General features: G+C 56.2%; 1 protein-coding gene across 6 annotated transcripts in view; it reads left to right on the forward strand.

The window, feature by feature from the left end:
* The window catches only part of ZER1 (zyg-11 related cell cycle regulator), a 32,065-nt gene that overhangs the window by 4,615 nt on the left and 11,685 nt on the right, over positions 1 to 15,765 (forward strand). For 2 of the 6 annotated variants that reach the window (XM_037491613.2, XM_037491617.2), the window contains exons 1-6: positions 3,561 to 3,684; positions 11,992 to 12,240; positions 13,552 to 13,702; positions 13,901 to 14,337; positions 14,637 to 14,813; positions 15,568 to 15,682. In XM_037491613.2, coding sequence (XP_037347510.1) covers positions 12,083 to 12,240; positions 13,552 to 13,702; positions 13,901 to 14,337; positions 14,637 to 14,813; positions 15,568 to 15,682 — 1,038 coding nt within the window. In that variant the 5' untranslated portion in view covers positions 3,561 to 3,684; positions 11,992 to 12,082. Of the gene's footprint in view, positions 1 to 3,560; positions 3,685 to 3,901; positions 3,922 to 10,721; positions 11,803 to 11,991; positions 12,241 to 13,551; positions 13,703 to 13,900; positions 14,338 to 14,636; positions 14,814 to 15,567; positions 15,683 to 15,765 lie in introns of those variants that run through there. The other 4 variants (XM_037491612.2, XM_037491616.2, XM_037491615.2 and 1 more) reach the window with 3 other exon arrangements.

Raw genomic sequence — 15,765 nt, forward strand, 5'->3', positions numbered from 1 at the left:
AGATGGTGTCTGCAAAGAGAAAGGAAAGTTTGAAGACATGGCGAAAGCAGACAAGCCTGTAATGAAAGAGACGTGAAAATGTATGGCCTCCTAATGGGGAAACAACGCAGTTCAAGGATTCCAAAGCACCCAAGAGGGCACCTTGGGCATTTTTCTTGTTTTGTTCTGAGTATTGCCCAAAAATCAAAGAACGCCCTGGCCTCTCCATTGGTTGCAAAGAAACTGGGGGACATGTGGACAAACACTGCTCAGGTGACGAGCAGCCTTATGAGAAGAGGGCCGCTGAGCTGGGGGGAAATAGGAAAAGGATGGTGATTGCTGCTGACCCAGCTGAAGGAAAGTCTGATGCGGCCAAAAGGGTTGCGAGGGCAGTTCTCCAAAACCAATTCATCTTGACTCCTAAATTTCCTTTTTATGCCTTTAAAGTGAAATTATAGGGCCTCCCTAGTTAAGTCTCAGCCCTATCAACACTGCAACCTGAGTTCGATCCCCAGCCAGGGAGCTACCCACATGGCTTAGCAGACCTCTCCTGTCTCCCTGCTGTTCCCCTCAGCAGTGTATTTCAGTCAGTCTGCCTGTTCTGCTCCCCACTCTGTCTCTGGTGAGTCCTCTCAACTCCCATACCTCTGGCCTACACCCCAGTTTTCTATGCAAAAAATAAATTAAAAAGTGAAATTACAAAGGCTCATCACTTACAATGTCCAGAAATAGGGATACTACTAATAAATAATCCTTCCAAACCACTTTCAAAATGTGTTGACCAAGAATCAGATTGTAACATAAATCAGAAGGGGGCCTCCCTGGTGGCACAGGGGGTTAAAATGCAACCTATCAAGCTATCTGCAGCCACTGCAGCACGAGTTTGATCCTCGGCCAGGGAGCTACCCACATGGCGCAGCAGACCTCTCCTGATTCACCTGCTGCTCCCCTCAGCAGTGTATTTCACTCACTCTGCCTATTCTGCTCCCTGCTCTATCTCTGGTGAATCCTCTCACCCCCCCCCCATACCTCTGGCCTGTACCCCAGTTCTTGTATGCATAAAAATAAATCTTTAAAAAATATATACACACACACACACACACACATACCAGAAGGCATTTAAGAATGGGTTCCTGAGCCACAATTCAGGGGAAGTCCCTGCGTATGTTCCATCCTGTCCCGAGATATCAAAGCTGTTGTTGGAGCTAATGCCAGATAAACTACAAACATATAGTCCCATCAACACTGAATTATTCTATTTTTACTTGTATTATTCCCTTCCACTTTGATAAGAAAATGTTTTCTATGGTATTTAGTCTACACTCTACTTCTATTCATGCATTTCTTGTGGTTTTCACGCTCATTTCCTTAATGACCAATTATGTTCTTTATGTTTTCCATTCATGTCTCCTTTGGGAAAGTTACCTGCTTAAATCTATTGGCCTTTTTTATTATTGTTATTGAATTACTTGTTTTCTTACTGAAATTGAATTTTGAGAAATCTTTAGATTTTCTAGACACTTCGATTCTATTTTAATTTTTAATTGTGATAAAATAAACATAACATCTTCACCATTTTTAAGTGTACAGTTCAGTAAGGTTAAGGGTATCCTCACTGCTGTGCATAAAGGCTCTGCAACTGTTTTCATCTTGCAAAACAGAAACTTTACACCCATAAACAACAACTCCTCATTTTTCCCTTTCCCCAAGCCCCTAGGGGCCACTGTTCCACTTTCTTGTCTCTGGAAATCTGACTACTCTAGGTATCTCAGATAAGTCCAATAATTATTTTTCTTCTTGTGATGGACTTACAGCATTCAGCATAATGCCCTCCAGGTTCATCCATGTGGTAGCATGAGTCAGAATTTCCTTCCTTTTTAAGGCTGAGGAATATTCTGTTATATAAATATATTGCTTTTTGTTTATTCATCCATCTGTCAATGGATATCTTCTCCAGAAACTCTGTTTTCAGATTTTAGATATACCTCTTTGAAGTAAATAGTTTTTCATTTGAATGAAATCCAATTTGTCTATATGTTCTGCTACTAATGCTTTTGGCACGATACCTAAGAAACCATTGTCTAACCCAAAGTCAAAGCCTTACACCTATATTTTCTTCTTAATTTTATAGTTCTTTAATTTTATAGGTTTAGCTCTTACAGAGACTTGCATTTTTTGGATAAGAACGAAGGGGATACTTACCCAACTGCAAAGGGCAGTCATCTCTGGGTGAGGGAATGAAATTGGGGTTGGGATGGGAATCTTCATTTTTTCTGTCATATATTTCTGTGGGTTTTTTTTTTTTTTTCTTTATACAGACATGTCTTACTCTGGTAACTTAAAATCAGTAAACTTTTTAAGGGATTAAAAACTGAACAAGCACAATTGCACATGGTCAAAGACCACAAATCTAGCTATCAGAATTGCCGGAAGGTTTTGCCAAGAAAGAGTTCCTCAAGAGAGTAGCGTCTACACTGAGGTCAGAGGGTGAAGGAGGAGCGTCGCAAATGTAGGTGGGAGCAAGAAGAGTTATTGGAGACTATGGGAGGAAAAGAGGTCATGACAAGAAGCAAACAGCTTTCGCTATCTCAAATGGAGAAAGGAAGGGGGTGTCGAGTAAGGCGAGGGTGTAGACAAAAAGCTGGGAGGTGGGGCAGATCAGCCTTGTCATCTCTGTTGAGGGTTGTAAGCAAGGGGGCTTCCCTGGTGGCGCAAGGGGTTAAGCGGAAGCAATCCTCAGCCACTGCAGCACGAGTTCGATTCCCAGCCAGGGAAAAACCCACATGGCGCAGCAGACCTCTCCTGACTCACCCACTGCTCCCCTCAGCAGTGTATTTCAGTAGATCTGCCTGTTCTGCTCCCCACTCTGCCTCTGGTGACTCCTCTCACCTCGCCACACCTGTACCCCAGTTCTTGTATGCCTAAATAAATACATTTAAAAGAAAAAAGGATTGTAAGCAGGGGAGGACTCTGGTCACGCATATGTCGGAACAAGCTCTCCGGAAATCTGCAGGGAAGGAGGGGAAGGCGCAGGTGTCCCCTCGGAGGCCATTGCAGAAACAGAAAAAAAAGATGGGGGGTCCAGTCGGGCACCACGCGGGGAGCAGGGGCTGCTTAGGGGGGGTCCTTGGGGCCTGTCGATTGGCCTGAGGAGAACGCCGGGGCCCAGGCGCCTCCCAGTGTCCCCTTCGACGGCCGGGCGGCGGGGCGGGCGGCGGGGCGGGCGGCCGCGAGGGCGCAGCCGGCGGGCGGGCCAGGGCCCGGCCCCCTGGGCGCCGGCGTGGGGCTGGCCCGCGAGGACTTCGGCTCGGGGGTGGCGGCGTCAGTCCCGCCCTTCGCCTGCACCTGGGCTCCGGGGGGGCCCTGCACCCCGAGTCACCTGAGCGGGCGCGCGGAGGCCGCGCGGAGGCCGGCAGCGGCGCCCTGAGGCCCGGACCTGCGCGCCCGGCGGCGGCCCCGGCGGGGCGGGAGGCGGCGGCCGCGGAGCCCCGGAACCTTCCACTCGCCGCGCGCGTTCGCCGAGGACCGGTGTGGGGGACCCGCCGCGGTTGCTAAGGGTCGGCCCCGGAAGTGACGCGCCCGGGTTTGTTGACAGCGGAGGCGGCGGCGGCTGCAGGCTCCGAGCCGCAGGAGCTGGATCGGGGGAGGGGCGGGCCCGGGAGCCAGCACCGGCGGCCTCGGCCCCGCCCGCGGCCCTCAGGGAAGGTAACGGCCCCCGGGCCCCCGGCGCGACCCCTGGCGGCCCGCGGCGCCGGTTCCCGGGACCCCACGCCGCGCCCCGCCGCCCCCGCCGCCCGCAGACCCCGGCCGGCCGGCGAGACCCCCCGCCCCACGCGCGGCCGCCCCGGGCCCGCCGCGGCCCCCGCCCGGGCCGAGACGCCGCCCGCGCGCCGCGGGGCCACAGCGAGCGTCCGCGGCCGGCCCCGCGCCTCGCGCCTCCAGGTGCGCCAGCATCGCGCCGCGGCCACAGGTCGCCCCGGCCGCGGTGGGCGCGCGCCCGCCTCAGCCCGCCGCCCGGCCGGGGAGCCGGCCCCGAAGCAGCGCCTTCCCGCGGGGAGAAAATGACCCCCTGCTGGAGGCCCCTTCAAAATGGGGGATCCCTGGGGGGCTGAAGGGGCAGCCGCTGCCCCTCCTACCTGTTGGGGGAGCTTAAGTCCCCCCAGCGCAGGGCTTCAGCGCCCAGGGCCGGCGTGGAGTCTGGATCCACTCCCAGAGGGACGGCCAGGTGGGAGAGGGACGGGGCGGGGTGGCGACCCTGAGGGACAAGGGAGCCCCATAGGTGAGGTGAAAGTGAAACCGACTGTGCTGGCCCCTCTGTCTCCGTGGGTGGAACTTGACCTGCTTGCTCTTTTGCCCAAGGAGCTCAAGATTCCCGCCCTTTACCTGAGCGGGTCAGGACCTTTGGACTTTAAAAGGGAGACCCTGGCTGACTCAGGGGGAAAATCACCCCATGGTATTTCCCACAGAATGTTTTTTTTTTTTTTCTTCAGGGCTCAGAATGATTAGAATGAACATTGAAGGCAGCCTCAAAAAGAGTCACATTTACAGCAGGAGGTGGTGTCAGGGACAAGAGGACTCTCTGTTTCTCTGCATTTGTTCATTCATTTGGCAAACAATAAGCATATGATATGTGGGGTGATAATAAGCGACATGGAGAAAAATAAAGCAGGAAGGGCCATGGAAAGGCCCAGAAAGTGGGATCACCTTTTGGTAGAGGGTGGTCAGAGCAGTCTGAAGGGAGCGAGGGAACCCCCCTCCACGCGGGGCTCTGGAGGCAGAGCATTCAACAGCAAGTGCAAAGGTCCTGAGAATGGTTTTTAAGAAACCGCAAGAGGGCACAGGGAATTATGGGCGGAACGGTGGGTGGGGATGGCAGAGGAGAACAGAGACCGGATAATGGTGGGGGGACCTCAGGGGCTGTCCACGTGATGCAGGGCCATGACGTGCTAACGGGGCATTCTTGCAGAATTGTTGTAGATGACAAACAGCCACTGTGCTTGGCCTTGTTGTAAGTACTCTTTTCCCTTCTCTGTAGTGACCATCGATGCAATAAATATAGAAAGGATGGCCGTAGAGCACAGCGGTTAAGTCAAGTCATGCCGCTGTTCCCTGGTTGGGAGAACTTGGGCAAGGCCCCTTTTCCCACCTGTTTCCCTCTGTGTGCAGTGGGGGTGTCGAGGGGCCCCACACTGGAGTGCTGAGGGCACGTCTGCACGCCTCCAGTGCTCAGTGCGGAGCAGGCGTGGGGGATGACGATGACAGTGACGATGAGGAGCTGTGTGCGCGTGTCTTCTTCAAGATCTCTCTTTTGGCACGAGCCGGGGGGGGGTCACTGGCTCTGGCTACGGGATTTTGAGGGACGGTGGAGGATATGAGGGGGAAACTTCCTGCCGGCCCTCGGCGGTAATAGTGGTTGCTTAACCTACTGGAGGATGGCAACTTGCTTGTGACTTTTTTCACACCGGTGGAGAGTGATGGGGGCCTTTTGAAAAGAGCCCAGCAATTCCCCATTCTGCTACAATTTTGGCGAAATGATAGTTTTGAATGAAATAAATATGACATGGAGACCTGTCAGGAAGGGCAAGCTGTGTCAGCCCTGGACGTGTGGTTGGGGTGTGCGTAGCTCATCGGCTCATGGAGACTGTTGATTCTAGAAGTGTCCAGCAGAGGCTGAGATTTTACAGCTGCCTTATAGGGAGCGGAACAGTGGTTGGTCTCCTTCCTCACCCCCAAGCCTGGACTGTGTCATCCAGCCTGGGTTATAAGCTGAGCAGGGAAACTGAGCCCAGTTGGGCCAGAGGATTTAGCTGCTGAGAGCCAGCCTGTTAGCGCAGGCTATTGTGTCTAGAACCTCGGACAAGCCATCTGGGGACCTGGTTCAAGCCCTGGCTCTGCTGCTGGCCCGAGGCATCAACTTGGGCAAGTCCCATCTCAGCGAACTCTATACCAACTCTGAAAGCGATTGGGAGGATGAAGAGCCAGGTTGTGTGTGAATTCAGTGCACTCTGTCTCCCCACCCAGGTAAACAACAGTCTTTGCTCTCATTGGCACCACCAGAATCCTGCAGACAAATCTTGGGAGCAGGGGGCTTCCATATCTTTTCTGTTCTTGACTCCTGAGATGTGCATTCAGAGACCCCAGTTGGGTCACCTGTTTTGGGACCAACGACCTATGTCTGGTTCAGTCGCTGAAGCTGATTTCCCAGCTTCAGAAATGAGCAGAAGGGTCTCTCCAAGCATTATTCTTAGCAGCCTCTCTGTAATTATTGGTTACCACCCTCTTGCCACTATTCCATGTCATCTCAACAACCCCATGAAGTCAGTGCCCGGTGTACCACCGTGGCAGGTCAGGACCCTGGTGGGCACTGAGGCTGGTGAGTGTTGCCTGGGGACCCCTGGAGCAGGGGCTCCTTCACCCTCAGCCGGGCACACGCACACTGTGTGGTGGAGATTCTAGGGTCACACAGGTTCCCTCCTTGTGTCCTTAGAAGCTCCCAGGCCTGTGGCCTCAGAGTGATGCATCTGAGCTCAGTGCCCTCAGGTAGCGAGGAAGCAGAGCGGCTGAGGCTTAGAGAAGTGGCTCCTGCCTTTGGCTTAATGACAGCCGAGCCAGGCTGACTGGGCAACCTTGGGCAAGTCGTTGCACATCTTCAAACCATAGTTTCTCCATGTAGGAGCCAAAATGTACTATGTCCCTTGTTATTAGTGCTTTTGTGGCCTTGATGAGAACATGCATGGAAAGCCAGAAGCCCTGTCTGCCTGTGGAGAAGTACGTGTAGACCCGTGCTCTGTCCATGCCAACTTGCTTGGTGATTCAGCCTCGGCGACCTCAACTGCAAGTTGCAGATTATGACTCTGCTTGTGTGGCTGTAAGAGAATGTGGGAGTAGTGCATATTGAGTACTTAGCAGGGTTCTGGAACATTCTTGTGCTCAGTATAGGTGTGATCATTAAGTTTGATTGCAAGCATAGGACCCAGCTAGCCCAGGGCTCCTGTTCCTCAGGTGGCACCAGCGAGTGTTGACAGTGATGCTGTTTCCCGCATCTGCCTAACATAACCCCTCCTGCAGATTTAGACTGCTGGCTCTTTAGGCAGGGGAGCTCTTGGGGTGCCCTCTGACCCTCCCCATCATCCTTTCCCCCAGGAGACCCCTGAGTCCTCGCACAGCAGCCTCCCACCCCCAGGGACTGGCCTGTGATCCGCTTCCTCCTGGAGGCCGTCCAGCGTCCGTCAATAGCGCATTTGTTTGGGTCTCCCCCAGCTCCTGGGTTAAAATTTCGCAGGTGGGCGCTGCTCCAAGGTTCAGGGCTTTTGGCTCCCGGCATCAATGTTGGCTGGTGGTGCGGACGCTGGTGGGGTCCCATATTTTCTTTCTGGACCTCAGTTTCTCTCTCTCCCATCCATTGGCTGGACAGAACAGTGCTTGGTGAGAAACGGATTCGCAGGTGTGTGATCTCAGGCAGACCTCAGCGTCTCCATGAGAAGACGAGGCAGCAATCCCTGCCAGGTGGTGCTCTGGAAACGAACTCGGTGTATTCTGTTAGTGCCAGCGTGGCCAGGCATTAGGAATCCAGGCATATGCAGGAGGCCAGGGCTCCTTCCTTCCAGAGCTGGCGGCTGGGAAGAAAGGGTCTTAGACACATTGTCTGGTGATGATCAGTGAAGCAGCTACAAGTGCAAGATCCTCGGGAATGTCCCGAGGTTCCATAGGGACCGTGTGCATTAACTCCACGAGAAGCTCAGTCCTATCTAGAAGCTCCCACTTGGACATTGTGTGGTGGTGGCTGCGCTGCTGCTGCTGTTCTCCCTTCTCCCCCGACTCCCCCCAGGATGTCAGTGCTCGCAATGGAGCCCGTTCTAGAGAGGCTGCAAGAGAAGGCGTGGAGAAGACAGGGCTCTTCCCACCTGGTGCTCTGTCCTAGTCAGTACTCCCTCGGTCCCCAGTTCCAGAATCCCAAACGGTTGCTGCCTGCCAGGGGGATGCAGAGCCCCAGGTGGTGGGGTGGGTGGAGATGGCTGCCTTCTGCAGGTGCCAGGCCTGCTGCGGGATGGGGCACAGGTGGCAGGGCGCTCCAGCCCTCAGGCCTCTCAGCCTCAGTGCCAAGAGGAAAAGACTCCTCCAGCCTCACCCCAGCCCCAAGCAGTAGAGTCACCACTGCCACAGGAAGGCCAGCCGATGGTGCCACCTGCCTAGCTTGTCTCGGGTGCTTTGGGTGACCTTGGCGGCTGACAGGGTAATGTTTCTGCCACCCTGGGAGTGGAACAGCTGTCTGGGTGATGGGGCTCAGGCCTGCAGCCGAGCAAAGCCCCCGCTGGCTGTCTCTGTTCAGATGCCTGAAGCTTCCTCTGTGGCCACTGGTGCCTAGCGCTGCTCTGGGCCCAGCGGGCAGGGAGAATGCGGCCGCCTCCCTGCCTCCCGGCTCCACGAAGGGCTCAGCCCGCAGGTTCCACTCACCCTTTCCCCAGGCATATGGTGAAGCTCGCTGTGTCGGGCCCACTGGGTGTTCAGCAAATAGTCATGGAGTCGGGTGCCGACATTCCCCCCACTCCTTGCAGCCCACGCACATCTTTTCCCTCTCGGGGTGCCTTTCCCTCGCCTCCTCCTCCCAGAGTTAACTGGGACTCCTCTTGGGGTGTCTGCTGAAATGTCACTTCCAAGGAAGCTGGCCTTGACTCCCCCGTCCAGGGCAGGCCCCCGGCACAGGCGCCCAGCGCCCCCAGTGGCCCCTTTCCTTCCGAACGCTGCTCCCAGTTTCCTGACCTGGGTTTGCGTGCCTCTCCCTCTGGTGCTCCATCAGGACAGAGGCCTTGTCTGGTTTTGCTTTCCACTGACCCCTGAGTCACCAGCTACGGAGGGAATAGTGAGGGGCCGGGCTAAGCCCAAGAGCAGTGCCAGACACGACAGCCTGGTTCCTGTCCTCAGGGGGCAGGCCGTCTAGCTAGGAGGCCGGGCAATTAAAGCAGCATCAGCACAAAGAGCTAGTTGTTGGGGGGTTCTGGGGGGTGCAGAGAACCCAGGGAAGGCTTTGCAGAGGAAGCCAGGCAGTGAGGGGACAAGGCATCAGCTAAGTGGAGGAGAGTGCAGAGTGTGGGCTGTGGTGGCCCAGGGCGGCTCCCTCGAGGAGGGACGTGATGTGTGTACTTGGGGCGATGTGTGTACCTGGGGCGGGAGCAGTGTTTAGAGTACAAAGTAGAATGATTCATTGAAAGAGAGCAGACTAAGCAAAGGTCCAAAGGTGACCTTGTGCAGATGGCCAAGGCTGGAGTTGGGGTCAGTGGGTACCAACAAAGTAGGCTAGAAAAATGGTTCAGAATCTGGAGGCCTTGCATGATTGCTGGGAGAGATGGGACTTGTGGGTGCCTAGGGGTGCAGGGCACTTCTCCCCGCTGCCAGTGATTCCCCCTCTGGCTCTGGTTTCCCAGACAATACCAGCTGCTGGGCTCTTCAAGATCTGAAAGTGAATGAAGCCCAGGGAGGGTCACGCCCAGGGCCCAGGCACCCTCGAGGTACAGCTGGTATAGGGGGCTCATGGCAGGAGACCCTGGCCTGTGGGCCCGGGCCTGGAGCTGAGCAGAAACAGACTTTGTTCTGTTTGGGGACCAGGGCAGGTGAGGTCGGAGAAGGGGGTAATGACGATGATGATAGCGACTGCCTTTTATTGAGCAGTTACTACATGCCAGCCACCATACTAAGCCCGTTCCTCATCATTCCATGTTATTTTCACATAGCACTCTCTAGAAAGAATCTGAGGCACAGAGAGGTGAAGACACTTGCCCAGCTCACCTGCTCCTAAGCAGCAGGCTAAGACGTAGTGCGGGGTCTGTCTGTCTGCTGGCCTCTTACAGCTCGATCACCAGCCAGTGGCAGTGCCAGAACCTGGAACTGTGTGCCAGCGGAGGTGGGGGTGGGGTGGGGTGGGGGTGGAGATTTGGCACAGAGCGCACCTTTCAGATAGCAGGGGACACCAGTCTGTCGTTTCTAACGTCAGGGGATGTGACGGTTCTTGTCTGTTGGGGGTGGTGAGGAATAGTGCTGTGAACGTTCTGGTCTGTGCCTTAGGGTGAGCATTTATCCAGGCAGTTCTGCTGGGTTGGCTCTGAGGGTGGAGTCGCTGGATGGAGAGTGTCACACAATACCCCAGTCACACTCGCAGTTCACCTGCGTTCACACTCCCGCCAGGCATGTGGAGGCCACCATCGTTCGGTGTCCTCAAGCCGCGTCCCACTCTCCTGCTCCTGGGTGGGAAACAGCGCCTCTGCGTGTGTCACTGGTGATACGAGCCCCTGGTGCCTCTTGCTGGCCTTTGTGAAGTGCCTGTTCATGGCCATTGTCCATTTTTTAACTGGATACTCTGTCTTTCTTTGAAAAACTGATCTGCAGAAGGTGTCGAGATATTCTGGGTACAAGTTGTGTGCTGGCGCTGTTACTGGAAACGGCTCCTGGCCTGCAGCCGCGCTGTCCTCACAATTTCTTTTTTTTTTTTTAAAGATTTTTTAAATTATTTATCTATTTATTTATACAAGCACTGGGTACAGTCAGAAGCGCGGGAGGGTGAGAGAATCCACCAGAGCCAGAGCGGGGAGCAGAGCAGGCAGGGGGACCGAAGGACACTGCTGAGGGGAGCAGCGGGCGGCAGGAGAGGTCTGCGCGCCATGCGGGACCCTCACTGGTGGCCGGGGATCGAACCGGCGCTGCAGAGGCTGTGGGCAGCTTTGTAGCCCAGCGCTTAACCACTGCGCCACCGGGGAGGCCCCTCACATTTTCGTTGATGAACAAGTGGCATGTTGAGGCATCCAAGTCCTCTTTACAGTCTGTGGCTCTTGTGTGACCTAGTTCAGCGAGTCCTGCCCGCTCCGAAGTCACAAAGCAATAGTCTGAGTTTTGTTCAAGAAGCTGAGTTGCGTTACCCACACACAGAGGGCTGTGTCCACCTCACATTAATTTTTGTCTTTGTGTGCACAGAAGCTTTTGACTCCCATGCAGAGAGGCTTGCCACTTCCCTGTCAGAGTTTGCACCTTTTGAGTCCTGTTGAAATCTCTCCCCACTGTCAGGTCATGCAGATGGCAGGTGCCTGCACTTTCTTTAAACTCCCACCCAGCTCACCTGCCCAGAGAAGCTAATCCTGTGACTCTGATCTGGCCCCAGAGCTCTGCCCACCACAGCCCCCCCAGGACACTTCCACACCCCAAGAGAACCCCCAGCCCCACCAGCAATCTGCCTCCCGGCACTCGGCAGCCACCAGTGTGCTCTGGTCTCGAGGGATCTGCTTGTTCTCTTGGGACATTTGCATCCTGGACTCACAGTCTGGGCCACTTGGACAATTTTCTTTCCCTCTTAGCATTGCGTTTGCAACGTCCCATGTGGCCGCGTGGGTCAGGGCGTCTTTCCTTTATGGCTGAGCGATGCTCCCTTGGGTGTCTAGACCGTTTCGACTCACCCGTTCATGGGTCGATGGGTGTTTGTGTTGTTCCACCCCGGGGCTGTTTGGAATAGTACTGATGTGGACCCCGACATGCGGCTTTTCACATGGACCTAGATTTTTATTTCTCTTGGGGAGGCGCCTCAGTTCTTAACCACACACGGTATAAGATTTGGTGGTAACACGTCTGTGAAGCCCTGGGCCCTGGGGAGTGCTCACACAGGGGCAGCAGCTACAGGTTGTGCTGCACAGCAGGGGACACCCCACCATAGCTGTTGCAATTGTGAGGAGCGGATTGTAAAGCTCTTGTTCTCCCCACCCCAGTCTTGGGTCGCCGCATACACATCTGCCCCCATTGTGAAGGCACAGAAATGCGTGGATGTGACCTCCACACTCTTTTCAGGTAAATCGGAGAGAGCGGCACAGCAGAGAAGGGCAGGGAGGAGCTGGGAGTCCTGGCACCTGGCTCTGCAAGGCTTCCTTTTAGTGTGGCACCACAGGCCTCAGTTTCCCCACACAGAACATGGACCTCGGGCAGCTGGTGGTTCTGGCCCAGAGGCCTGGCTCACCCGGCTGCTTTCCTACCCCACAGGTTGTGGTGCTGCCAATGACCCTGTGAGTGCCGGGTACGGACCGCTGCCCCCCGGGACCCTGTCCTGGAGTGGCCTTCCTACCTGCCCAGCATGGCGTCCGACACTCCCGAGTCGCTGATGTCGCTCTGCACCGACTTCTGTCTGCGCAACCTGGACGGCACCCTGGGCTACCTGCTGGACAAGGAGACCCGGCGGCTGCACCCAGACATCTTCCTGCCCAGCGAGATCTGTGACCGGCTGGTCAATGAGTGAGCAGCTAGGGGATGCAGGGAGAGATCGGGGCCACTGTGCGTGTCCCACATGGGGGTGGCCATGGATACAGATGTGCAAGGGGTGTCCATGGGGAGATACTAGTGTGTCTGTAGTCGAAAGGGCATGCGTACTGCATTGGTCTTTGTGGAGGGGCGTGCACAGGGAGGAGCGGGAGTGAACTTCTGCAGCCCAGACTGTGTAAGTGTGAAACTGCAGGTGTGCTTCACACTTAGGAGAGGGCCGAGCAGCCTGCATGTAAATGGGAGTCACGTGCCACCCCATGTGCACAGGATGTGCGTGCCTCCCAGCACATGTCCTCAGACACCTGTGGGTCTACACACCAAGTGCCCAGCCATGGACCCATGACTAGTTTGAGAAACCTGCACCCCTTGCAAGGGGTCCCCCTCCTGGAAGAGCAGGGGTGTGATCGCTGATGTCTGGGAGCTTGGTCTAGATGTGCAGAGGGAAATGGTTAGACCAGACAGTTGCGTGTGTGTGTGGGAACCTGTGTGTGACTGGAGGACAGCGCCCGACTTGTCCCAGGGTTCTGCGTGTTGAGCGCGAGTCAGGCCCTCGCTGGACACTTCACAGACCAGAGTTAAGTCCATCTCACGGACAAAGAAACTGAGGCCGGGAACAATGGGTTACTCGTGTGAAGTTGCCCAGGGAGTAAGCGGCCTGTCAGGATTACATCCCAGAGTATCGGTCTGAGCCCCCAGTGTTTCCAGTGTTCCAGTGTTTCAGCCTAGCTGGGAACTCCAAACCCTTGGCTTCATTTTCCTGGGGTGGGAGGGAGTTGGAAGGGGCTGGTCAAGAAACCAGGATCAGGGTCTCTCCTGGTGGCGCAGCAGTTGAGCGCTGGGCTGTGAGGCTGCCCGCAGCCTCTGCAGTGCCGGTTCGTTCCCTGGCCACCGGCGAGGGAACCACCAAAAAAAAAAAGAAGAAACCAGGATCAAGGACGAAGCCCCAGCTTAAAGAAGGAGAGGCTTGTGGATGTGGTGGGCAGGCCTGGGGGGTGTGGGGCAACTGTGCACCTGGAGAGGAGGCTCACATGGACGCTTGTTGTGGAAGCACCTGTGGTGGTGTGTGTGTGTCGGGGGGGCCTGTGGGATTTGCTATTGAAAGAGGCCCCTTCCTCACCAGGAGGTCACCCAGGGAGTGGCCTTTGGAATCCGGGGCTGCCCTGAATCTCACCTGCAGGGTAGTCAGCATCGACCGGGAGGCGGAGAGACGGAGGTTGCTGCTGGGGATCGGCGGGAGCTTCGGGAGGGTAGGGCGCCTCCTGAGCAGGGCTCTCTGCTCCCCAGGTACGTGGAGCTGGTCAATGCGGCCTGCAACTTTGAGCCTCACGAGAGCTTCTTCAGCCTCTTCTCAGACCCCCGCAGCACCCGCCTCACCCGCATCCACCTCCGTGAGGACCTGGTGCAGGACCAGGACCTGGAAGCCATCCGCAAGCAGGTGAGCCCGGACCACCAGGCGCCGGGAGGGCCGGGCAGTGAGTCAAGGCAGGGCCGCGGGCCTCCAGCGCGGGACCCCAGGCCTCTCCCTGCTCTTCCACCCGTGTGCCCATCCCTTCCCAGGCCAGGCTGAGGGCCCCCATAACCTGAACCAGGTCTGGGGGTGGCAGAGGTGAGGCCAGTGTGCGACTGTTCCCAGGACCTGGTGGAGCTGTACCTGACCAACTGCGAGAAGCTGTCGGCCAAGAGCCTGCAGACGCTGCGGAGCTTCAGCCACACCCTGGTGTCCCTGAGCCTCTTCGGCTGCGCAAACATTTTCTACGAGGAGGAGAACCCGGGGGGCTGTGAAGACGAGTGCCTCGTCAACCCCACCTGCCAGGTGCTGGTCAAGGACTTCACCTTTGAAGGCTTTAGCCGCCTGCGCTTCCTCAACTTGGGCCGCATGATCGACGGGGTCCCTGTGGAGTCCCTGCTACGGCCGCTCAGCTCGCTGGCTGCCTTGGACCTTTCAGGCATTCAGACAAGTGACGCAGCCTTCCTGACCCAGTGGAAGGACAGTCTGGTGTCCCTTGTGCTCTACAACATGGACCTGTCGGATGACCACATCCGCGTCATCGTCCAGCTGCACAAGCTGCGGTGAGCTGCTAGCCCAGAGCTCGCCGGGGCGGGAGTGGGGAGGTGGGTGCCGGAAGTCCCAGAAGGTCCCTGAACCCCTGGCCAGGCAGAAGCTGGGGATGGAGGACACTGTCCCGTTCCTGAAACCCAATGTTTCAGCTGGACCAAGGCTGATCAGGGTACAGAGGCTTTTCCCCAGAATGCCCTGCAGCATTTGGGGCCGAAGTAGGCCCTCCCCTGCCATGGGCTGAAGGTGCAGGGGCCTACATGGAGCTCCAGCCATGTCCAGCTCCTGACCCATACCCATACCCTGTCTCCAGACACCTGGACATCTCCCGAGACCGCCTGTCTAGCTACTACAAGTTCAAGTTGACTCGCAAGGTGCTGAGCCTCTTTGTGCAGAAGCTGGGGAACCTGATGTCTCTGGACATCTCTGGACACACGATTCTGGAGAACTGCAGCATCTCCAAGATGGACGAGGAAGCGGGGCAGACCAGGTGGGGGCCCACTCACCATGGTTGCCAGTGGGTGTCATCAACAAGCTTTACCTGTGCCAAGTGCCGTGCTGGTGCTGGAGATAAAGCACTCAGCCCTGCCCATTTAGTATGTGTGAGCTTGCAGGGACAGATAAGGGCCATGGTGGGGAAGCACAGGGCTCTCGGGCTGCCGTGAGGATCAGGAAGGAGGAGGGAAGGAGACTGGCATCAAGGTGTCCTGGTAGCTCATTCTGAGTTTGCTTGGGGAAAGGTGTTCTCGCAGAGGGAATAGCATGTGCAAAGGCTGGAAGAGGCGGGAGATTGGCAGGCCTAGACTGGCTGGAGCCCAGAGCATCATGTCAAGGGCCCACCATGTGTAGGTGTCACTGGGGCTGGTTGCTTCATGGGTGGGTGGGTTGAGAGGTCTGCTCGAATCAGCCATGGCGCCTCCACACTGAACAGGGTTTGGTAGATGAGCATGGTGGTCAGCAGGACCTAAAGGTGACACATCCTCACCATAATGGCAGGTGGTATATTCCGAAGTTGGCTACCACACCTCCCAAACTGCATGTTTTAGAATGTGCCTTTGCTGCCCTTCCGTGAAGAGGCGAGGTTGATGGCCCTGAACCTTAAAAAGAAAAAAGAAGATGAGGCTGGAGGGCTTAGAAGTGGACCCCAAGTACACACCTAGGCACCTCCAGGGAGAGGCGCTCCTGTGTGTGGAACTGGGGCAGCCCAGGCCCATGCTTCTGACCTCAATCCCCTCTTTCCTCAGCATTGAACCGTCTAAGAGCAGCATCATGCCTTTCCGGGCTCTGAAGAGGCCCCTGCAGTTCCTTGGACTCTTTGAGACCTCCCTGTGCCGCCTCACTCACATTCCGGCCTACAAAGTGAGGGGATGTGGAGGAAGGGACCACTCGGGACCCAGGGAGAATGGGAGGGGTTTGGGTTAGAGCGCCAAGCTATCTGCTGT

The sequence above is a fragment of the Talpa occidentalis genome, unplaced genomic scaffold (assembly GCF_014898055.3).
Source record: "Talpa occidentalis isolate TD23 unplaced genomic scaffold, MPIMG_talOcc4v2.1 talOcc4.7, whole genome shotgun sequence".
NCBI classification, from domain to species: Eukaryota; Metazoa; Chordata; class Mammalia; order Eulipotyphla; family Talpidae; genus Talpa; species Talpa occidentalis.